The sequence below is a fragment of the Petaurus breviceps genome, unplaced genomic scaffold (genome assembly GCF_028583685.1).
Source record: "Petaurus breviceps papuanus isolate PSGF00001 unplaced genomic scaffold, PetGlider_PUasm1.0 90574, whole genome shotgun sequence".
NCBI classification, from domain to species: Eukaryota; Metazoa; Chordata; class Mammalia; order Diprotodontia; family Petauridae; genus Petaurus; species Petaurus breviceps.
The window spans coordinates 3,932,580-3,958,459 of NW_027187277.1; the positions used below are offsets into that span (position 1 = coordinate 3,932,580).

At 36.5% G+C, this 25,880-nt stretch overlaps 1 protein-coding gene across 5 annotated transcripts in view; it reads left to right on the forward strand.

Annotated features, from left to right (window-relative positions):
- RPS6KA3 (ribosomal protein S6 kinase A3) overlaps nucleotides 1-25,880 on the forward strand; it is a 116,830-nt gene that overhangs the window by 73,287 nt on the left and 17,663 nt on the right. For 4 of the 5 annotated variants that reach the window (XM_069063430.1, XM_069063433.1, XM_069063432.1 and 1 more), the window contains 5 exons: nucleotides 10,191-10,315; nucleotides 14,792-14,917; nucleotides 17,360-17,449; nucleotides 21,783-21,941; nucleotides 25,283-25,444. In XM_069063430.1, coding sequence (XP_068919531.1) covers nucleotides 10,191-10,315; nucleotides 14,792-14,917; nucleotides 17,360-17,449; nucleotides 21,783-21,941; nucleotides 25,283-25,444 — 662 coding nt within the window. The remainder of the gene's footprint in view (nucleotides 1-10,190; nucleotides 10,316-14,791; nucleotides 14,918-17,359; nucleotides 17,450-21,782; nucleotides 21,942-25,282; nucleotides 25,445-25,880) is intronic. The other variant, XM_069063434.1, reaches the window with a different exon arrangement.

Here is a 25,880-nt window from a genome sequence, read left to right on the forward strand (position 1 = left end):
TGAGCCTCTAAATTACAGAGCAAATGCCAAAGGGCAATGGTGATGTTTCTTCAGGAATTCCTTTTGATAAAATCATAGGTCAATTTTTTTTTAATGGAAGCAGTTGTCAAGTTCAAGCTTCAAATACCACTTGGACTTTATTTAAGATGAGATAACTTCAAGATGTGAATCGTATAATACAATTTTTAGTATTTCTCAAATGCCTATACAGTGCTTTATTGAGAAGTGAAAATTTAAAAATTAACTATATTTCAAAAGTTGTTTTTGGGTCTCATAATAGAACCTGCCTGACATTACCCTTAATATATACAAACTTCATAGAAAGAGATTCCTTTAAAATTTATTTCAATAATTGAATTTTAAGAAATAGGGACAGAACTTGAATTTCATTGGTATAGGAAATTCTTGGATGTGGAAACTCTCTACCAAGGTAGGTCATTAACTTCTCTTCCCCTTACAGTCTTAGAGAATTGCCAAGAGCACTTGAGAAGTTTAAAAGATTTGTCCAGGATTAGAGCCAATATGTGTCAGATGTACGACATGAACCCATAGCTTCATAGTTCTGCAACTGGTTCTCTATCCACTATGCCATACTGCTTCTCCAATTGGTTTCAAGCTACAAAATCCTTTTAGAATATTTTGAACAGTCACTTAAAGAAACAACCAAAAAAATTAAACTGCTTTTATAATTTTTGTCAAGGAAGGAGTGAAAATAAATGGAAACTATGGAGAAAAGAGTTATAGCTTCATGTGTTCACCATTGCATAGCACAATAACACATAATAGGCACTTCTTCCTCAGTTTTCTCTGTTGGATCATCATCCCTAACCTATTCCCTAGTTGTTGGTGTCCCCACCACAAAAGTTCCTCCTGGAGCCTTTCCCCTTCTCACTGTGAAAAGTGATCTCATCAGTTCCTATGGATTCAATTATAATTTCTATAGATGACTCCAAGTTTCATTCATCTACCACTACTTTTTCTCATGAGCTTATTATTTGTTTATTTGTTTGTTTTTTACAGTACCATGTAACCTCCTTTGTCATTTGTTATTACTGGGTAATTGACCCTTAAACTATATGTCTTCTACATATTTCTTTGTGTCCCATAAGTATCTCAGATTCAGACATCCAAAACAGAATGTAATACCTTTCTCCCTAAACATACCTCTCTTCCTAAGTTCACTGTTTCTGTCATCATCCTTCCAAGGTTCAGAAACTAAGGGATCATCCTTGACTCTTCAATCCACTTCATCCCTCATGCCCAAACAACTGCTAAATTTTTCAGATTTTACCTCCACATCTTTTGCATCTATTCCTTCTTCTCAACTCATAGGCTACAATCTTAGTTCTGGCCTTCATTATTTCTCATGTGGAGTGTTACATTCATTTCTAATTGATCTTTCTCCCTCTAGTCTCCCCCTCCAGGGTGTCCTCCACACAGCTGCCAAAGTCATGTTCCTAAAACCCACGTCTTACTGTGTCACTGCCCTGCTCAGAAAGTTCTAGTGGCTCTCTTGTTGCTTAAAGCATAAAATATATGTTCCACTCTTTAGCAATTAAAGCCCTTCATTATCTAGGCCCGAAATATGCCTTATTCTTCTTCACGTGCTTTACCTTGCCCTAGATTACCCCTATCCCAGGAGAATGTAAATAAATTCATTTTTTAAAAATAATTTTTCATTTTTTCCTCCTAATTACATGTATAAACAATTTTTAGCATCTGTTCTTCAAAATTTTTGAATTTCTTTTGAGAATGGACAGGGTAAAAGTAGGATAAACAAGAGGAAAATAGGGTGGAGAAAAATATATCGTAATTATATATATATAATAATATATATGTAATATATATAATAGTAAATATAGAAAAAATTTACAGCAATATTCTGATAAAGACCTCATTTCTCAAAAATAGAGAGAACTGAGTAAAATTTACAGAAATGAGAACCATTCCTCATTTGATAAATGGCCAAAGGCTGTGGACAGGCAGTTTTCAGTTTTCAAAGCTATCTATAGTCATATGAAAAAATGATTGAAATCACTATTGATTAGAAAATTGTAAGTTAAAACAATTCTAAGCTACCACCACACACCTATCAGATTGACTAATATGACGGAAAAGGAAAATGACAAATATTGGAGGTGATGTGGGAAACTTGACGCACTGATGGCACCATTGAAGGTGGTATACTGGGTCAACCATTCTGTAGAGCAATTTGGAATTGTGCCCAAAGAACTATAAAACAGTGTATACCCTTTGACCAAGCAATACTCTGTGTACCAGAGAGACCAAAAGAGAAAGGAAAAGGAACTATATGTACAAAAATGGTTATAGCAACTCTTGGTGGTGGCAAAGAATTGGAATTGCCTATCAATTGGGGAATGGTTGAACAAGTTGTATATGATTGTGATGGAATACTATTCAGCTATAAAAATTGACAAGCAGGATGCTTTCAAAAAAACCTGGAAAAAGGGGCAGCCAGGTGGCTCAGCAAGTAAGAGCACCGGCCCCAGTGTCGGGATGACCTGGGGATCAAATCTGGGCTCAGATACTTAGCACCAAACCCATAAATAACTGGCCATGTAACCTTGAGCAAGTTACTTAACACCAATTGCTTATTAATAAATAAATAAATAAATAGATAAATGAATAAATAAAGACCTGGAAAGACTTACATGAACTGGTACAAAGTGAAATGAACAGAACCAGGAGAACACTATATACCATAATAACAATATTTTATGATAATCAACTGTGATGAATGACTTAGGTATTCTCAGCAATACAGTGATCCAAGACAATTCTGAAGGGCTTATGAAAAATATTATCCATCTCAAGGTAAAGAACTGATGGAGTCTTAATACAGATCAAAGCATACTTTTTCTTTACTTTGTTTTTCTTTTTGTGTATTTCTTTCACAACATGACTAACAAGGAGATATGTTTTACCTGACTGCATGGGTACTGCATCGCAAGTTGCTTGCCTTCTCAGTGAGGGGAGGAAGGGAGAGAATTAGGAACTCAAAAAATTTTAAAAATAAGTGTTAAAAAATTGTATGTGTAATTGGGGGAAAATATTAAATTTAGAAAAATAATAAAAATTTTGAGTTCCAACTTCTCTCCCTCCCTTCCCTTCCCTGGGATGATAAGCAGTTTGGTATTTCTTATACATGTGCAGTCATGCAAAACACATTTTCGTACATAGGACCCCCTCCCCCAAAAAATAAAAAAATAAAAAATACTATGCTTCAATCTGCATTCAGATTCCATCAGCTCTTTCTCTGGAGGTGTTTTGTTTTTTGTTGTTCGGGGAGAAAGGTAGTTGCTTTCTTTGAGCATGGGTGCCAAAGCTCTTACATAATACAAAAACTGTTAAGAACTCCAAGTATCTCCAAGGGAAGATAATTACCCAAAGGTTAATCTGTCAATTTATTTTTATTAATTTTAGTCATTATATTGATGCCCTCTTAATTATTTCAGTGCATACAGTTTCACGTAATCACTGAAAAGAGGAAAAGACCCTACATAGATTCTAAATACTTCATAAGGAGTATCATTTACAAAAAATTTATTTGTATATATGTGTGTGTATACACACACACACACACACACACACACACACACACAGTTCCACACAATGGAAATCTTCTAATTTTGTAATACTGTTTAATGAGAGTTCCCAGATTAAAATGATTCAAGTTCTTTTATCTCTTATGGATATGATAATTTAAGAAATTATCCAGAACAAGGTCTCAATCTAGTCTAATATCTGGGTAGGACTGCCTGGGGACCAGACTCATCTAGTCCAATCTGTGCTGTTGTAGTTAGTCTGCTCTGGGGGGAAAGGCAGAAGACAATCCCTGCTCTCAAGGATCTCATAGTGTAGTGAGGGAGACAACATGACAAACAACTGCATGCTGAAAACCTGTATAGAGGATAAACTAGAGAATATCAACAGAGGGAAAACATTAGCATTAAGAGGGGTAAAGAGTGACTTGTAGAAAGTAGGATTTTTATCTGGGACTTTAGCAGATATAAAAGTTCAAGAAGCCAGGAATCTGATATAAGGAGAGAACTAGAGGTGGGGGAATAACCTTTGAAAATACCTGGAATTGGAGATGGAGTACCTTTCTTTTTTTTTTTTTTTTCATTTTTCAAATGTTTTATTAACTTCTGATTTACATCATTCATTTCCACCAGATTTTGAGTTACAAATTTTCTCCCCGTTTTTCCCCTACCCACCACCCCAAAATAGCAGTCCCACAGGATATCCCCTCCTCCAATCTGCTCTCTCCCATATTTTCTCCCATACCCCTTTCGACTTTTCCAGTGGACCTCTGTGCCCCAGTGCCTGTATATCTTATTTCCCAATTACATATAAGATGGTATTAATAATAGTGTGTATATATATATATGTATATATATATATATTTTTTAAACATTTGATTTTGAAACTTTGAATTCCAGATTCATTCCATTCCTCCCTTGTCACCCACCGTTGCTGGGAAGATAAGCAGTTCAGTATAGGTTGTACATGTGTGGCTAATGGAAAATAGTAACATAGTAGATATATTGTAAAAGACTGACTGTATTTCCCTCCCTCCTATCCCACCTCCCACTTGTTCTATTCTCTATTTTGATCCAGTCCCTTTTCAAAAGTGGGTGCTTCCAACTTCCCTCCCCCCCCAGCCTGCCCTCCCTTTCATCATCCCCCTTCTTATCCCCTTCCCCCCCTACTCTCCTGTAGGGTAAGGTACCCTATTTAGTATGTATTTCATTCCCTCCTCAAGCCAAATTCAATGAGAATAAGGTTGACCCATTCCCTTTTGCCTTCCCATTCTTCCCTTCCATTGTAACCATTTTCCCTTGCCTCTTCTATATGAGATAGTTTACCCCATTCTGTCTCTCCCCATCTCCTCTAATTATATTCCTCTCTCACCTTAATTTCACCTTTTAATTATCATCCTTTCCTGTTAAATTGGTCCTGTACCCTCTATCTATGTATACCTATAAACATATATACACACATTCACATATGTATTCATATGCCCATATACCCTCATATATAGACTTATACATGTATATTTCTATTCCCTTCAACTATTTCCTACTGAGAAAAGTTTCATCAGTTACAATTACTGTTTTTCCATGTTGTTCAACTTTGATATGTTTCTTATGATTTCTTTTCCCTGTTTACCATCTCATGCTTCTTGTATCTGAATGTCAAATTTTCCATTCAACTCTGGTTTTTTCATCAAGAATGCTTGAAAGTCCTTTATTCCACTGAATGACCATATTTTCCCCTGAAACATGATACTCAGTTTTGCTGGGTAGGTGATTCTTGGTTTTAATCCCAGCTCCTTTGACCTCCGGAATATCATATTCCAAGCCCTTCAATCCCTCAGTGTAGAAGGTGCCAGATCCTGGGTTATCTTGATTGTGTTTCCACAATATTCAAATTGTTTCTTCCTGGCTGCTTGTAATATTTTCTCCTTAATCTGGGAATTCCACAACCTGGTTATAATATTCCTAGGAGTTTTCTTTTTGGGACCTTTTTAAGGAGGTGATTGGTGTATTCTTTCAACCTCTGTTTTGCCCTCTGGTTCTAAAACATCAGGGCAGTTTTCTTTGATAACTTCCTGGAGGATAATTTCTAGGTTCTTACTTTGATCATGGCTTTCAGGTAGTCCAATAATTTTTTAAATTATCTCTCCTGCATCTGTTTTCCAGGTCAGTGGTTTTTCCCATGAGATATTTCACATTGCCTTCTATTCTTTCATTTGTTTGGATCTGTTTAACAGCATCTTGATTTCTCATAAAGTCATTAGCTTCCATTTGCTCCAATCTAATTCTGAAGCAATGATTCTCCTCAGTGAGCTTTTGAGATTCTTTTTCCATCTGGCAAATTTGGCTTTTTAAGGCATTCTTCTCCTCATTGACTTTTTGAGCCTCTTTTGCCGATTGAGTTAGTCTATTTTTTAAGGTATGATTTTCCTCAGTCAGGCTGTTGACTCTTGTTTTGTAATTTTCTTGCATCGTTCTCATTTCTTTTCCCAATTTTTCCTCCACTTCTCTTATCTGCTTCATAAGGTCCTCTGTGGCCTGTAACCAGCTCGTATTTTCCTTTGAAGCTTTTGGTGCAGGAGTTCTGACTTCACTGTCTTCCACCTGTTCCATGGTTTGCTCCTTTTTGTCCCCAAAATAGGAGTCAAATGTTGGAATCTTCTGTCTGCTTTGTTTTCTTTGCCTGGTCATGTCACTCCCTCAGTCCCTTGACCCGTGGGCTTTTTGCCACAGTAGGACTCTGCCACCAGACAGGAGAGGTTTCGTCCCAAGCGCTGGGGTTTTCTCAGCTGCCGGAGGTATTAGATGGGTGCCCTCTGTGAGGCCTCCACACACTCTGGCTAGCTGGACACACACCCCAGGACCTCCACCCTAGACTGCAATCCATATCCAAGCAGGTTAAAGCAAGAGCGATTACCCCGCTCAGGCTGGTTGCTTGGTCTCCCTACACTCTGCAGGCCAGGAGCTGAAGCTGCCATGTGGCGCTGGCTGGCTGTGCTGGGCATCTCAGTGGCTTCTTGCCCCACGGGCAAAAGCCAAGGCACTCCCACTTACTGGGTCCCAAAGTCCAGACTCCACTGACCTCTTATTTGTCCTTTGCATCTATGTGTTGATAATTCTGGAAACAGCCACAGCTGCTGCTTATCTGGAGTCCCTTCGGCCAACGGCTGGTCAGACCCTCCCTGGAGCTAAAACCTCCAGCTCATGTGGGCCTGGGCTCGGCTCCCAGAGCTCTGCACTGGCCTATTCCTACTGGGCTGTCCTCAGTGGTAGGTTAGCTTCTCTCTGTCATTTTGTGGGTTCTGCAGCTCCAAAGTTTGTTCAGAGTCCCCTTTTTACATTGATTGGGGAAGGATGGAGTGTCTTTCTAGTGTCATTTGTTTGAGGAGGACATGGGTAAAGTCTAAGAAGACTGAAGGGTAGGGGAGGCAGGAGTGTAATTATAAAATACTCTGAACACCAAATAGGCGGCTTTATAATTGATCCAGGAAGTGATAGGGAGTTTATTGAGTAGCATGGTCAGACCTGCATTTTGCAAAAATAATTTGGACAGCTAATTGGTGGGTGAAGACCTGAGGCAGAGAGGCAAACTAGTAGGTTATTGTAATAGTCAAGAGGTGGGGTGATGAGAGCCTGCATGAAAGTGTGTCATAGAGAAGAAAGTATATATGAAAGATCTTAGAAGGTAAAATTGGCAGGACTTGACAACAGAATGGATATGGAGGATAACAGTGAAGATAGCACCTAGGTTGCAAGCTTGGGTAACTGAAATAATGATAAATTATTTCATCATTTATTATATTATAATATATAATATAATGTAAATATCATTTATTAATAATTTAATTATAAAATAAGTAAATAAATAAATGATAAATGAAATAATAAAGCTATTCCCTTAAGAGGAATTACTTAGCCTGAACTATGAAGATTCCCCACACCCAATGCCATACACTTAAGGGCAATACCTATATTTATTTCTGTCTTATATATTAGAAAAGTGGAAATGATGAAGGATATGCAAAGTGGTAGGTTGTTTAATTTTTTTTTTTAAAGCAGTTGGGTTTAAGTAACTTGCTGAAGGTTACAAGGCCAGTTATTTCTAGGTGTGGTGCTAAGTATCTGAGCCTGGATTTGATCCCAGGTCATCCCGACTCTGGGGCCGGTGTTCTTACTTGCTGTGCTACCTGGCTGCCCCTTGTTTAATTTTTTTAAAGAAATAGGAAACTGGCCTAATAAATTAAAAATTTGTCCTCAGAAGGAATGGTGCTAAAAGAAGCATTTTATTAGATCTTTTTTCCTCTTCATGTTTTCATGTTGAACTTCAATTGAAGTTAGGGGCAGATTTCAACAGTAATAGGGAAGATTTTACAAGAAAGATTGAGGTGGGGAGAGCATAATGGGTTGATTCTGTACCTGTTGAGTTTTAGAAGTCTGCAGGCTATCCAATAGGCAGTTGGAGATGTCAGAGAGGTTAGGTCTAGATAAGTAGATTAGAGAATCATCAGCATAGGGATGATAATTGAATCCATGAACACTGATGAGATCATCAAGTCAGATAGTAGAGAGAGAAGACAACCCAGGTCACAGCCCTGAGGGACACCCATGGTTATTAGACATGACCTCTCCATTCATCAACCACACAGATGCCAAAAGTGATTTTCCTTGAGCCCACATCCAACCATATCTCCCCATCAATAGATTGTAGATCCTGTAAGATAGAATAATAACTCCACAGTTTGGCTTTTAAAACCCTTCATAAGACCTTTATGAGAAGGCAGCTCCCCCACCCCCTTCTGTGTACAAGTAGGGGCTGTGTATGGAATAGTGTATATAATGCAGGTTTGTTGTATTGGTTACTTTAGCTGAATGGGTCTCTGTCCCCACCCTCTTCCTCCACCCCTCCCCCCATTTATCCTTTGTTATAAGGAATGGGTCTTGAGAAAGAATAGGGATACATTGAGAAATGTAGATAATATAAAAACAAAATAACATTTTTAAAGGGGGGGGAAATAAAGCCCTTCACAGCCTGACCCCTACCTATCTTTCCAACTTCGTTATTTATTATTGCCCTTCCCGCACTCTACAGCCCAGTCATGCTTGCTGTTGGAAACAGCTCTAACACCAACATTCTCTTATTTCATATTCAGTGTTGAAACAAATTGGGGCACAATTAAATTGGGGCACCGTTGAACATTTAATAAAAGGAAGTTTACTTTGACCTACCCCAACTAAGATTGTGTAGTAAGGCTATGCCAACATTTAGCTTCTCTAGACACTTCTTAATATGGAAAAACATCTAGTCATCAGGGCAGGATATTGTGAAGGACACGTTGACTCATGATCTCTAGAAATTCAGCAAGTGGGAGGGGTCCTGACTTTGTTTGGGCCTTTTTACACCCTTAGATGACCACAAAACTACTTTAGAGAAATAGGGGCCAATATGAGTCGGGTCAGTTTGTCTCCTTTTAGGGTAAACTATTCTCTGTCACAGGAAGGAGAAGAGGGGGCCTGACTCATGTTGGAGGGAAACACTAGTAGATATTAGTCCTTCGACACATGCCTTATCTCCATTCTTCCCACACATACTCCTCCAGTCTCCATGCCAGTGCACACTCTGCCTGGAATACACTTCTTCCTCACCTGTGCCTTATAAAATCCTTCCAGATCTACCTCAAACACCATCTTGTCTTGTACACTAAGGCTTTCCTGGTCTCCCCAAATGCTGTTATCCTCACTTTCTACCTTGTATTTATTCTATAAATATATCTATATCTATGTAGATATAGATATATATATAATATACACACTTATATTGTACATGTTGCTTCCCCTGAGAGAATCTTGGTATCTGTGTCACTTACCTCATTGGGCACTGATCAAGCTTTAAGTCCCAACTAAAATCCTACCTTCTACAGGAAACTTTCCCTAACCCCTTTAATAATTTCCTATGTATCCTATGCATTGCTTATTAAGTTTCTGTTTGTTTGCATGTTGTCTCATCCATTTTTGTAAGTTCCTTAAGGTCAAGGACTGCCTTTTGTGTCTTTATATCCCTATGATTTAGCATAGTGCCTGGTCTGGCATATAGTTGGTGCTTAATAAATGTTGACTGATTGATTGAAACATTTGGTGAATATACTTTTGTGAATCCCTGATGTTATCAGTGTGTGTAGTCCCTCCCCTAGTGCAAATCCTATCTATCTCTGCCTATCGTCTTGATATTGGCCATGGCCAAAACATTAATCATCCTGCCACCTATCCTCAGTAATCTCCAAATTTAGCTATTCTAGTGCTAAGATGAGAGTCTACCATTGGACTTATATTCAAAGCTTGTTAGTAAGACATGTGAGCTCTTAAACTCTCAAATTATATATTTGTGAATTTGGGTTGGTAGGGAGGAAGGAAGGGTTGGAGTATTTGTATCTAACAATTTGACCCAAACCAACAATCGAGATTTTTGTGGTTCTCATATAACAGTTTATATAAGCCTGTTCTAGTCATAGAACATTATAAACCCAGGATAATTCTTCCTTAATTTTAAAATTTTTAAAGACTATTCCTAAAATAAATAAATAAATAAAATTTTGTGAAAAAGAATATTCCTAGTAACCATTTTCTCATCCTCAGATTCACCTGGCATTCCACCTAGTGCTAATGCACATCAGCTTTTCCGAGGATTCAGTTTTGTAGCTATCACATCAGATGATGAAAGTCAAGCAATGCAGACAGTGGGGGTACATTCAATTGTCCAGGTAAGTGCATTTCTAAATAACAAATTCAGTCTTGGACAAAATGAAATTTAATAAACAGATAATAAAAATTAGGTTTTATTTCTTTCATAATAAAGATTAGCTGCTTAAAATTAGATTTATTTCAATAGTGCAAAAATTTGGCATCATCCAGGAAGTATTTCAATTAATATAGGAGAGACCTGCAAGAACCTACTCCAACCAAAATGTGAAACATATTTGATTGCATAGTGGAATTTCTTGAGAATTGTAGAAAGCATTTTACCTCTACCATCCTTTCAAGCCTTTTTTAAGGACTAGATTAACTTCTACTTGTTCTACCATGGGCTCACCAAGAAAACTCTGGTTAGCTGAATTCCCCTGGTCCCTTTGCTCTTCATAAGTGATACAAAAACTAAAAGTAAATAATATGAGCTTCACTATATTGTCAGATTCACTTGAAGCCATTCCCTTAAGATGAATGACTTAGCCTGAACCATGAAGATTCCCCACACCCAATGCTGTACACTTATGGGCAATACCTATACTTATTTCTGTCTCTCATATATTGGAAAAGTGAAAATGATGAAGGATACAAAAAGTGGTAGGTTGTTTAATTTTTTTAAAGAAATAGGAAACTGGCCTAATAAATTAAAAATTTGTCCTCAGAAGGAATGAAAGGAATAAAAGAAGCATTTTATTAGATCTTTTTTCCTCTTCATGTTGTCATATTGAACTTCAACTGTTAGGGGCAGCTAGGTGGCACAGTGAATAGAGCACCGGCCCTGGAGTCAGGAGGACCTGATTTCAAATCCAGCCTCAGACACAACACAAAAACTAGCCATGTGATCTTGGGCAAGTCACTTAACCCCAATTGCCCTCAAAAAAGCAAAAAAAAAGATAGAACTTCAACTGTTAGTAGTATTGAGAACAGTATTTCATTTTAAAGTTTTCATTTGAAGTCCAGTATGAATTTTATTATGCTTTAAGATCAATTCTTTAAAGGAAATGCAATATGACACAACATTTAGCCTTCAGACTTTGAAGTAATGCTGTCATTTATTAAGGCAGTTGTTTGAACAGAGAAATTTAAAATAATAAACTAGCTATTTATAGATAGCATTTTCCCTGAAGAATTTAAGTAGTTAAAAATAAATATTTGAACATCTGTGCAAGGTATTATCCTAGTATTAGCCACAAGCTTAAACGTTATTAGGAGTAAATGTAATAGAATCCTGTTGTAACCCATTTTATTATATAGATTCAGATCCTATGCTTATCACTTTAATAATCTTAAAATATAACTAGAGATGGCATGGCATATTAGGTACTAGCACTGGACTTAGAATCAAGAAGACCCAAAGTCCTGTCTCAGATACTTATTAGCTGTATGGCCCTGGGCAAGTCACTTGACTTCTCTTTATCCTGGTTTCCTCTTCTGTAAAATGGCGATATTAATAGGATTTACATCAGAGGCAGCTAGCTAGGGTGGCACTGTGGATAGAGTGCCTAGCCTGAAGTCAGGAAGACTTATCCTCCTAAACTCAAATCCAGCCTCAGATACTTCATAGCTATGTGACCCTGTGGAAGTCACTTAACTCTGTTGACCTCAGTTTCTTATCTGCAAAATGTAGTGGAGAAGGAAATGACAAATTTCTCCAATGTCTTTGCCAAGAACACCTCAAATGAGGTCATGAAGAGTCAAATGTGACTGAAGCGACTGAACACCAAAAAACACACCACAGGCTTATCTTGAAAATCAAATGAGAAAATATTTGTAAAGTGTTTTGCAAACCTCAAATTACTATATAAAATATAGCTAGTATTATTGTTATTATTATAACTATATAAATAAAAGCTTTCTACTACATTACTACCCTAAAATGTTAGTCTGGCTCTTCCAACACTAACAGTTTACAAGAAACTCCTTTGTACTCCTATAAAATATCTTTATTATAATAATAAGTATTACCCAGAAAATTATTATAATGAATTCCATTCAAAAGAAATATTTTGTAAAACATTTTCTGAGGTCCTTTTAACAGCCACTGGACTAAAGAGGTTGGTTATGAGCTCCTTGAGAACAGGAACTTTTGCCTTTATTATGCCCCCTGCTGTATTCCTGGCACATAGTAGGTGCTGAAAAAATGCTTATTCACTAAAGGCTGTTTGTGTCAGAGATAAGGATTGCTGAGTTTCGGTTTGATTATAAATGTTGTTTTTGTGTCTTGTCCAACTCTTCATGACTCCATAGACTGTAAGATGCCAGGCCTTTTTGTCCACTCTCTTTTGAAATCTGTTGAGGGGCGGCTAGGTGGCGCAGTGAATAGAGCACCGGCCCTGGAGTCAGGAGGAACTGAGTTCAAATCTGGCCTCAGATGCTTAACACAAAAACTAGCTGTGTGATCTTGGGCAAGTCACTTAACCCCAATTGCCTCTCCAAAAAGCGGGGGAAAAAATGCTATTTATCTATCTCATCCATTGCCATCCCCTTTTGCCTTCAGTCTTTCCCAATATTGGGTTTGTTGGTTTTTTTTTTTTTCAGTAAGTCAAATCTCATTATGTGACCAGAATTTTTAAGCTTCAGCTTTAATATTTGGATTTCCTGTGAATAGCCTGAATTAATTTAAGTACCTCCTTACTGTTCAAAGAACTCTCAAAAGTCTACTCTAGCACTACAGTTGAAAAGTATCAGTTCTGCAGCACTCAAGTTTTTCTCATAGTCTAACTTTCATAGCCATACATTGCTACTGGAAAAACCATAACTTTGACTACTTACTATATGGACCTTTGTTGGCAAAATCTCTGCTTTTTAGTATGCTGTCTATATTTGCTCTAGCTTTTCTTCCAAGGAGTAATCATCTGTTGGTTTCATTTCTGTAGTTACCATCTGCAGTGATCTTTGAGCCCAAGAATTTAAAATCTGACAGTGCTTCCATTTCTTCTTTCTCTATTTGTCAGGAAGTGATGGACCAGTTGCCAAGATCTTAGTTTTTTGTTGTTTTTTTTTTTATGTCAGGCTTCAAGCCAGCTTTTACACTCTCCTCTTTCACCTTTCATCAAAAGGATTCTTGATTTCTCTTTACTTTCTGCCATCATAGTGGTATCATCTGCATATCCAAGATTGTTGATATTTCTCCTGGCAACCTTAATTCTGGCTTTTGTTTCATCCAGCCTGGAATTTTACGTTACACACTCTGCATACAAATTGAATAAATAAAATAACAATACCTTGTCATACTCCTTTTCCAATCTTAAACCAATCAGTTGCTCCATTTTGGTTCTAACTGTTTCTTGGCCCATCACAGGTTCCTCAGGAGAAAGGTAAGATGATAGTGTATGCCCATCTTTTTGAAAGCTTGCCACATTTTGTTGTGTTCCACACAGTCAAAAGCTTTCTTCTCCTGTTTGATCACATCTAGCTGACCTTGGTTTATAGGTCTTACATTCCGGGTTCCTGTGCAATATTTTCAAACTTGTTTTGTCATTTGGCATTGTTTAGGCACCTGTTAGGTGACATGCAGTGTCCTAGGCCCTGGCAACACAAAAAGAGAGAGAGTCTCTGTTCTTAAGCAACCTACATTGTATCAGAGGATACACAACACACACATATATGTTTGTGTGTGGATAGATGGATATCTGGAATAAATACAAAATCATTGCAGGGTGGTTAGGGAAAAGAGAAAGAGCAGGCAAATCAGAAAAGCCTTCAGGTGTACAGTAGTACTTGAGCTGAGTCTTAAAGGAAGGGAGGAACGGAGGCAGAAGTCTTGGAGAAGAAGTGCATTCATGACATGTGAAGAGCAGTTGCAAAGGCATGAAGACAAAGAGGTGGAAGAGAAAGTTCTGTGTGAGGAACCAAGAGAAGGCCAGTTTGACTGGAGTGTAAAGTGTATGAGAAGGGGTATAATGAGTCTAAAGATAAATTGGGCCTAGGTTGTGAAGGCTTTAAATGCTTAGAAGATAATGCACATCCCATATAGCTAAGGAGTAAGAACTTCCTATAACTTTTTATTCCTGCAGCTGATAATTGGGAGAGACCACACAAATCCCATATTCCTAACTTCTAGCTTGTTCTTATTTGTTAGCCTAGTTTGGAATTGCTTTTTTAAAAAAAGGAAGGAGAAGGAAAATATTTTGCTTTTGACAACAGCAATTTGTAAACCCTCATTTGGGGAAAACAGACTTTTTGTTGCTTTTTGATTAATTGATATCAGTTTTTCACTTTTGTCTTTTAATTCCCATCTTAAGAATGTATCCCTTGCTGTACATTTTACTGGATGCATTTATAGTATGCATTTACAGAGAGATTGTTTGACTTCAAGTATTAAGGCATCTCGATGGCTTAGTGGATAGAGAACACTGGACATGGAGTTAACTCCAGCCTCAGACACTGACTAGCTGTATAACCCAGGGCAAGTCACCTATCCAGTTCCTGCTTGTAAAATGAATCATAATATTTGTTGAAGCATTCATCAATTGATAATGTTATTTTGGTAGCAGTTGCACAGGAACAGTATTCAGTTTACTGATGGATATGAAGTAAAAGAAGATATTGGAGTTGGCTCTTACTCTATTTGCAAGAGATGTATACATAAAGTTACAAATATGGAATATGCAGTTAAGGTATGTATTTATAGTTTATTTAAAATGTCATTTTTACGATTCACCCATATAGTTCAGTAGTAGTTAAAAACTATAATCCTCCTTGGAAAAGGCTGTCTTACATTTGTTGTTGCAGGTTAAGGTCAAATTGGATATCTAGTGACTATGGAAATCTGTATTAACCTGTTGTCATTGAGAATTTAACCCCATGACCCCTGAAATTTATTTAGTATTTCTAAAACATAGAAAGGAAGATTTATATACCTTTAAAATTTGAACCTTTAACCTGAAGTCAGTAAATATGAAACTATAGTCAAACTTACTGCCTTTTTCCCCTCTAGGTCAGCAGGCTTTGACTCTCCTTCTGGAGCAATTTAATTGGAAGTGGTTATTAAAGTTTTAAAGCTTTTGACTTGGAAGCCTTTGACTTTAAAACCTTTAGAGATTTTGGTGAAGTGTGAGGGAGCTGACACTAAAACCAGGAAGATGTAGGGGTTCAAGTCCTGCCTCTGACGCATATAGGCTGTGTAACTCTGGTAAATTGCTTAACCTCTTTGTGCCCTAGGCAGTTCTTTAGAACTCTTAAGTTTCAAAGTACATACTAACCTGCCTTGGCAGGGAGAACTTTCTTAATGGGGCATTATAATTGCCCCTATCTATAAACTAGTGGCCTCTAAGATCTCTTTAAATTCCACATCTGTGATCCAGTTATTTATTTCTAGAGGAAATATTAGTAATAATCCTTTACATTTATTTATTTATATACTTTATTGCATATTTCTGTTGGGTTGGTAAGCCTTGGTAATAATGCATTTTAATTTCCCATCTACCCTGTTGCTCTGACCAAAAAGTTGTGTCTTATGGAAATAAGAGGAATAAGCCTCAAACTAGAAGAACTAGGATGTACCCAACCAAAGTGGCTGACTCAAATGACTGAAATGTTCAAAACCGTTGTGGGAGTTGTAGACATCAAGAACGTATCCTCTCAACTTTTAATTCCTCCTCAGGCTGTTGGGAGGTGGCCGTGACTTTAAATAGATAACAAGTTGGGGAAGGTAGTAGTCTCAGCTCAGGCTCTAGCTGTATCCATTCTGTTAGAAGTTCTGGCAGAAGTATGCTTTAGATATTTTCTGGTTTTCACCTAAGCCCTAGGCCATCTGTCTAATCAGCATAACTATCAAGTAATCACCTGGTCATCTGTTTCTAAATTGCCATGGCAGTTGTATAAACATTTAAATAACAGTAAAGGCATCTGTAATATATATGTAACTTCCATCGTTTTTAAATACAGAGTTCCACTGCAGCTAAACATATATCAAGTAGCAATGTGTTTATGTGGAAAATTACATAGTAGTTTTGTTTTATGTGACTAAAGTTAATACGTGTTTTGCCTTTATTCTGAATTCTTAATAAACTATTTTACAGTTAAATTATAAGGACCACAAAAGGAAAAAAATAAGGAAAGCATCTGAAGAAAGCAAATAGCAAAGTTTAATCTAAAAATCATGTTAAATTATTAGAAAGTTTTTTTTTCAGAAACTTTATATTTATGAAACATAGTAAATCATTAAGGAACATGGTCAAGCATCTGAAACACAGATTTCTAAGAATTGTACAATTCCATTAGGACTTTAATAGGGCTAGTTTTGGTTAACCTTAGTTTTAGCTAAGTAAAAATCATCACTTTAAGATAGTAAAGATACCAGTGAACAGAGTTGCTAATGCTCATGTGGAGTTGGCTCAATACAGATTACTTTTTAATAGGGGATAAGAATAGCATGTATAGGTGAAATTCATAGAGCAGCTAATAGTTCCACCATAACCAGTAGTTTTCGTCACTCACCTGACCAAGTCTATTAAAAGAACTACTGGGGAAAAAGAAAAACTGAAGAATTGATTTAGCTTTTTTCTTTCCTTGAACACCATCTTCTAAATAAACAAATTAATGGCCAAATAGTGAACAAAAAGGGAAGGAACTTAGATAATCTACCAGCCATATCACAGAAAATAAATACTTGGAAATTAACTCTCTGATATCTTAAATTTTAAGAAAATCAGAAGAAGGAATGAAATGGATATTTTATGTTTTATATAGCTTTTCTTTAGGCTTACGGAACTCTTATTTCTATCTTTCCAAAATTATTGCACATTCCAATTCCAAACCCAGTAATAATAAAATTAGGCTAGAATTGCACTTCTGACTTTTTTTCTATTTAGAGACTTTAAAAACCTCTTGTCTTTAATATAATCTAGGCACAAAAGAAAAAAGCAAAATATTCCAATCAATATGATCACAGAGCTGACAAATGGTAAAAAATAATTAGAGAAAAATCCTTAGTAATTTTAGTCTTGCACTAGTAAAGCATGTTATCAAAGGCTCGTGTTTACAGTATTCATACAAGATAAATTCTCAGTTGTTTTGGAATCTATTGATTATTCTTATAAATACTGTTTCCATTTTAGATTATTGATAAAAGCAAGAGAGACCCAACAGAAGAAATTGAAATCCTCCTTCGTTATGGACAGCATCCAAATATTATTACTCTTAAAGATGTGAGTTGATCCTTTTTAAGATAAATTGTTTGATTTGCCTTAATAACATTTGCAAATTTTTCCCAGATTATTTACTATACTGGTATAGCAGCAGCTTAAATTACTCTCTTACAAGATATCCTACTTTCTGTTCCCCATATGTTACATTGTATCTCCTGTCTCCATACCTTTACATAAACTGTTCTCATATAATTCAGTTGTATCACCTTCTGATGTCATGGTCCCCTTAGAAAATGAAAGACAAACAACAATCTATGATTAGTTGTATCTTCCCCACTGGCAACCCAACTGGCCAATTCCAGTTGGGCAACATAGCTCCTGCCCTACTCTTCTTCCTTCCTCCTTCCCCTCTCTCTCTCCTCTCTTTCCTCTCTCATTCTCTGCCTCATTTCTTACCTAGCCTTAATCACTGAATGGGTATTGCTTCAGTCAAACTGAACCTGGAAAAGACTTTGTCTTTAAAGGGCCAAGGTCTCCCACTGCATCTGGGGCCATCTCCAGTCGTCCTAATCATATCTTGCCACTGGATCCAGATGGCTCTGGAGGAGATAGTGAAGCTGGTAACTTTTCACAGCCCTCAAACTTAAATCCAGTTCACTTTCATGTCATGGCATCACCTTCCTGATGTCATGGTCCTCTTCAAGAGCAAAAGACTAACAATTTTATGCCTGGAATGCTCACCTGTACCTCTTAGAAGTATTTGCTCCTGACCCCTGAAATTACTTTGCATTTATTTTGTATATATCTTGATTTACTTACTTGTAAACATGTTTTATTACAATAGGACATGAACTCTTTGAGGGCAGGACCGCTTTCTTTTATATCCAAAGCACCTAGTCTCGTGCATAGTAGCTGCTGAATAAATAGTTGTTGAATTAAATTCACTTAGGACAACCAAAGGGACTTATTAGCTATGTCATATTTTTAAAAGTTGGGTCAAAAAAGAGAGAGTTCCACTCTACAGGACAGATGTGATCATAATAGCTAATGATGGAAAGAAGGCATATCTAGTCTACTCTTGCTTATGTTTTCTTTGCCAACAATGCTTTTTGAACTGAAAAAGACAGAATAACAATAATTTGGGATTATTTGGCTAATTGGGAATTGAAAATTACAATAAATTGATAGGACGGTTCTTGATGAATCCAACTCACAATGTCCAGTTTGCTTCCATTCCCTTGGAAAGATCAAGGAGAACCAGAGAGTGCCTGGTTCTGTCAAGACTGTGAAATACATCTGAGGTTTTAAAAATGAGAGTAGATTATCTGTAATCTGTGGTATAAGCCAGTGTGACTTAAATTTCTGACCAAATTCTAGAATTTTATTAATAACAACACCTACTTGCTAGAGAGACAGCTTTGGAGTTAGAAAGACCTGGGTGCAAGTTATGCTTCTGGGAGCATGCTAGTTAGTTAGGTATGTGATTGTGGGCAACAGCCTTCTCAGGTCACCTGGCAGCTCACTAAGACTAGCAATAAATCAGTTGCTAATCTGCATTAGTGAAAGGAGTTTCCACACTCCAAGCTTCCCACATCAGTGAAGTCATGAGTCTAGACCAGCATACCCTTAGAGAATGAAAGACAAACAACAATCTATGAGTAGTTGTATCTTCCCCACTGGCAACCCAACTGGCCAGTTCCAGTAGGGCAACACAATTCCTTTTACAGGCTTGGTGATACTATTCTTAGGTGGATTTAGGTACTAATTGAATAACCAACCAAAAATAGTGATTTGACTTCAACTTAGACAAATCTCTATAGCACTATGCCTTTGAGATCAGTGATTGTTTCTGTTTAACATTTTTGTCAGTGACTTAAAGTTACAAATGCCATGCTTATCAAATTTTCACATGACAGAAAATTTGGCAATATTGTTATAATGCTTTGGATGACTAAGTACTAAACTTGTTCTAAACCTAATAAGCAGAGATTTAATAGAGTTAAACATAAAGTCTTATACTTGGGTTTAAAATCATCTTTACAAATTCAAGATGGGGGGAAATGGCTAGGTAATAATTCCTGTTAAGATCTGATGTTTGGGGTTTTTTGTTTTGGTTTTGTTTTGGTTTGTTTTAGTAAAGTCAGCATTAGTAGCTCAGCATTATTCAGCATTGTGCTATATAACAAGCCAGAAAAGATGATACCATCTTAGACATCATTAAAAAGGGCATCATGTACAGAATGAAGGAGGTAATAATCCTGCTGTCTTCTGCTCTGGTCGGACCACATCTGGTACATTTTCAGTTGTGAATATCACATTTTAGGAAGGACATTGACAAGCTGGACATGTCCAGAGGAAGACAGCCAAATTTGTTAAAGACTCAAGATTCATTTCAGCAAACATATGCTGATCACTTCTTATTTGCCAGAAATGAGTGATACAGATAGAAAAATGAAAGTATGCTTTCAGGGTGTTTACATTCTGTTGGAAGAAAACAACACATACACAGATAAATGTATTCAAACTAATTTTACTTGAGGAAAGAGGAGAACACCAATATCTGGAGAGGCTAGGAGAGATATCCATTAGAAAGAGGTGTCTGAGTTGTGCTTTGAAGAAATCTGAGGAGGGTTCTAAACACAACAGCTGTGATGCAAGAGAACTTTAAACACCTGGGACACCTGTGCTCCAGCCCAGAAACAGGAGGTGGAATGTTATTGACAGGGAAGAGCAGGTGGGGCAGCATGGCCAGAATACATGAGGGGAGTCTCACATCAAAGGCCAAATGACCACTTGTTGAGGTTGTTGTACTGAGGATTGTCATTCAATGAGTTGCACTAGATGGCTGCTGAAGGTCTCTTCCAATTCTTATGTTATGAGAGTTTTAAGTAATTTCAAAGACTACCTGTCCACAGGACAGATTACAAGTCAAGAATTTACATGATGTTTTTACTCACTTTTTTGTGGCAAAAGTTTATTATTGGGGCGGCTATGTGGCACGGTAAATGGAGCACCAGTCCTGGAATCAGGAGGACCGGAGTTCAAATCTAGCCTCCAACACTTAACACTTATTAGCCGTATGACCTTGGGCAAGTCACTTAACCCCAATTGCCCTGCCTCCCCCTCTCCAAAAAGCAAAAAAAAAAAGTCTATTATTGCCACTTTTCCCCCTGATTCCACCACCATTCAGATTGGTGTAGCTCTGATCAGAACAAGAAATTTTGTATTCTGTATATGGTTCCATATCTGCAATTACAGGAGTTTCCAAAAAGTCAAGTAAAATTGGTTACTGTTGCCTTCCATCAGCAGTGGACAGAAAAGAGCACCAATGAGAAGAGCCCAACATAGGAGGCATCTGGTAGATGAGAGCTGGTCTAGGATGGACCTGCTTCTGTATCAGACAGGAAGAGTCTCAAAGTGACATATAATGAAAGTCAAAAAAGAGAGAGACCAATTCAGCAGACATTTATTAGTCACGTATGTTCAAGGCCTTGTATAAACATTGATTGTAGACTGATTAAATATCCTCATACCAGGAGTAGTGTGCTAACAGAAAAGGAGAAAACACTAAACTGAGTACTCAGGGGGCTTCACGAGAGGAGCTAACAGCAAATGAAGTGATTTGTTTCCCTGTTCCCCCAATCCTGAATGTGTTTCTGAAGAATAGTGTCAACAAATAGAGAGGAGGGACAGCATTCTAGACAGCCTGAGTAAATGCATTCAGGCAGATGATGGCAGGACAAAATCAGGGAGTAATTAATAGTCCAGTTTACTTGCATTGTGGAATATATGATGGTGAATAATATGAAATGAGACTATATATCTCACCTCTTTAAAGAGCTGATGTAATAGAGATGTAGAATAAGACAGGTTTTTTCCTCTTGTCTATTCTGATTTTACAATGGAAGGTTTTTTAATTGTTGTTTTAGTTGAAGGAGGTAGGAAAATTGGTGAGGAAGAGACAAGGGCTCACTGGTGCCAAATAAAAGATGCATGAGACTTTTAAATATGAATTATATAAAAATAATCTAAGAAAATGGAGAGTGTTTTTCATTTTTCAGATGCTAATTACTTTTTTTAACTCCTATTTCTATATACAAATAGGTATGAGCTGTTGGAGGGGAAAACATGGAAAGCTCATGAGAGAGGGGAGGGGATTGACTGTTAGACCAAGGTCTGGGATGAGTTAGAAGAGATCAGATAATAGCACAAGTAGAGTTCCTGCCCAGTATTTGTAAATTTCCTTTTCTTTGTGGACTGTGATGATTGTTGAAATTTCCCATTGAATATAAAATAAGGTCCAGTTTATTTTGAGTTTGACATTTTTAAAGGTTTGGTTTTGGACACAAAACTTCAAAGAATTCATTCATATTGTGATACTTGTATTTTGTAGGTCTATGATGATGGAAAATATGTTTATGTAGTAACAGAACTTATGAAAGGAGGTGAACTGCTGGATAAAATTCTTAGACAGAAATTTTTCTCTGAACGAGAAGCTAGTGCTGTCCTGTTCACAATAACCAAAACTGTAGAATATCTTCATGCACAAGGGGTAAGTATTTTAAACATTTTATGTATATCTCTAATACCTACCTTCTTTATTGACTCTTCTGTTTAATATTCAAGTCTAGAATTAAGATTACAAAACTATTCTGTGATTGTAAAGAGTTCTAGCCCTCCTAGTCACCTAGTTGTTCTTCGTGTGTGTGTGTGTGTGTGTGTGTGTGTGTGTGTGTATATATCATTGATCTGAAAGCAAAAATCAAACTGCTATTGAATCATTGCTATTTTGAAACCCTAGCCTACATTACAGTGCCCCAGAAGAGAGTAGACAAAAACCTCTTTACATAAACATTATGATTTTGTTATTTTTTTTTTGAGGGCAATTAGGGTTAAGTGACCAAGGTCACATGGCTAGTTTTTGTGTGTAAGTGTCTGAGGCCAGATTTGAACTCAGGCCCTCCTGACTCCAGGGCCGATGCTCTTTTCACTGCACCACCTAGCTACCCTATGTTTTTGTTAAATTTGAAACCTGGTGCCATAGTTCTTACGCCCCTAGAACACAGTATATCTTTTAACTGTGGGTCCATTGTAAGGATGAAACTATCCCTTAAAGTAACATATAGGCACCCATTGAAATTCACAGTTACTTGGGATGGGACCAATGTAATCAAATCTTGACCTAACCTAAAATCTACTCTCTGGCTTTAACCAGAGAAATATATGACCTTCAGTACACACAAATGTGTACTGAAAAAAAAATAGATTATAATGCTGAATGGCAAATATTTTTTGAAAGCCACATTCATCTTCCATACAGCATTCCTGTTTCTTTGTCCCCAACCACCACTAAGTGGGTTTGTGCCAGTGTTGAGAGTGGCTACTCCTGCCATGTTTATAAGATTTACCAGCCATCTAACTCCTCTGGAGATAGCAGTAATTTTGGAATACATTTAGGACATAGATTTAGAACTTCTCAGGAAGATGTTTCCTCTACTTTGAGTGAAATAGTTTGATGGAAGTGAATCTTCAGGGTAATGAGGCCGGGGGAGAGCACTTGGTTGAATTGACTAGAAGTCAGGCTTTCAATTTGATTGAAAGGACTTGAGAATAATGTTGATTAGACCAAAGGGATTGTTCATAAAAGGGGTGCAGGAATATATTGGGGGAGGGATAGAAAGATGTTTATGTTGCCCAAAAAACCCTCAATTACTTAAGAAGAAGGAAGAGAACACTATTTTAAATTGAATTTATAGTTGTAATATTACAGAAAAGTGTTGTTCTCATTTGGGTTTTTCCTTATTCTAATATAGTTTAGATTTCAAGGGACGCTAAGAAGTCATCAGTTGTCTTTAGGAATAAGAATAGTCTCTGAATGAAACCACAAAGTGTTCTGTAGTAGATGGCAAAAACATTTCTCCTTTTTCAGTACTAGAGTAAGAACAAGAATAAAAATCTGCACCCCAGCAGTAGGAAACTCCTTTAAGATTATCTTAAATGTTTTCCAGCTTCTCAATCTAATTCAGAAGGAAAAAACATCTACTCCATCCTTAGTAAATTTTTTAAAATAGCACCCATTTTATTTTGGAGCAAGTTCATCTCTTAAAATTTAGTGTGAAATTTCTTTGCTTATACAACATTTAAAAGTTATTTTGATACAAAAAATAAGTATTTACCCATTTGAACAAAATTAGAGGAGAAATCCTGGTCTTTTTAAGTTTTCAATTTTTCTAGGTCATTTTCTACTAGGAGAAAAATATTTTGCATATATGAGGAAAGAAACATTTGATCAATATTAGACAAATGAAAGTTCAAAACATCTTGTTATTTACTACTTAGGGTTCAGGGTTTATTTTAATATCACTTCCCAATAATTCCCCCAATAAAATCCTCCTTTAAAACTTTAAAAATAAGTACAGCCAAGCAAAACAAATAACATTTTGACTCTCTGAAAATGTATGCCTCAGTCCACACCTATTCTTTACCAATCTATGCAGAAGAGCGAAAACATTAATCATTGATCAGAGTTCGGAAGTCATTCAACAAGCATTTATTAAGAGTTTGTTATTATATACCAGGCACTGACCTAAGTATTGAGGATGCAAAGGAAAGGGGAATAAAAAAGAGTCTCTGCTCTAAAGGGGATCAGTCTAATGGAGTAAACAATGAAAATAAGCATGTACAACAAGATGTATACGGGATAAATTGGAGAGATGAATCACAGAAGGAAAGAATTCATTCATTATTTTCCTTTTCATTATTGCTATCATGTAAATTTTTCTTTTGGTGCTCAGCATCAGTTTGTAAACAGTTTGCAAAAGTTTCCTCAAGTTTCTCTGAATTCTTCATGTTCATCTTTTTTTATAGTATGTGACATTGTCTTACATTGTTATACCACAATTTGTTCTACCCTTCCCAGTTAATGGGCATTTTGTTTTCTTCCTATTCTTTACTTTAAGTATTCATGTGTAAATAGAAGCTTTCCATTTGTCTTTGACCTTCTTAGGGCATATACTAGTGATTTCTTTGGGTCAAAGGGATGACTGACTTTTCTAATATAATTCTACATTGTCTAGAATAGATGGACCAGTATACAGCTGTACCCACAGAGTCCACATCCCCTCCAACGTTTACTAATAATTTTTGTCATTTGTATCTTTTCTAGTCTGTTGAGTGTAAGATAAAATCTCAAAGAGTTGTGTCAATTTGCCGTTTCTCTTATTAGTGATCTGGAGTATGTTTTCACATGGTTTTGTATGCATTTCTTTATTTGAAAACTATCTGTATCCTTTGAACACTTCCAGTTCTTATGTTTGTGTAAATTTTCTAAGTATCTTGGTTATAATATATTTATCAGAGATATTTGGTGCAAAGAATTTTTTTCCCCAGTTAACTGTTTCTCTTCTAATTTTAGGTACAATGATTTTATATATTCAAAAGCTTTCCAATTTTATGTAATCAAAACTATCCATTTTATCTTTTAAAATTATCATCTCTGTCCCTTTAGTTAAGAAACTTTACCCTTCCCTTAGTTAGTTCCTTTGTTTATACATTTTTTTTAAATGATGAAACTTTTTTATATATAGGTCATATATCTATTTTTGAAACTTCGTATGGCATATAATTCAAGTTTCTGGTCTAAACCCAATTTCTACCAAACTGCTTTCCAGTTGTCCCAGCAAGTTTTATTAAATAGAGAGTTCTTACCCCAGTTGTAGATATCCTTGGGTTTATCAGACACTAGGCTACCTTCAGTGGCTTATGGTCTTCCTTAGCTATTGTGTTCCATTAAGAAATCACTCCCTTAAGTCTACTTATTTGGCTGTTTTTGAATGGATTTATGAAATAATAATGAAAACTTTTAAATTTTAATTTTGATTTGTATTTCAATAGGTGGTTCACAGAGACCTAAAACCTAGCAACATTCTGTATGTAGATGAATCTGGTAATCCGGAATCTATTCGAATTTGTGATTTTGGCTTTGCGAAACAGCTAAGGGCAGAAAATGGTCTTCTGATGACTCCATGTTATACTGCAAATTTTGTTGCTCCAGAGGTGATTATGATATTTATTAATGCCTTGTGTGATTTAAGTTAAACATTTTCAGTATATATTACAAAGAGTCCCTTTTTAGTTACATAACAGAATATTTTAATGAGTAATTTAAGCAGAATAACACTCCCTTTTTTTGTTTGTTTGTTTTTGGAAATACAGTGAATCATGGTTCCAATACCAAGTGTGCTGCTTCTCTAGCCACAAGTTTTTGATCTCTCTCTAACAGTATATTTCTGACTTTCTATATAATGTCTCTCTTTAAATGACATGCTCTAGAAAAACTGCCCTAGGCCATTTTTCTATCGGTGCCATCATCTTATTTTCTTCAGCCCAAAACTTTGGAATCATTTCTTTCCAGTTTCCACATCCATTTCATTGTCAAATTATACCAGTTTTTCCTTGTCGATATCTCTTAGATTTTTTACCTTTAGCATTC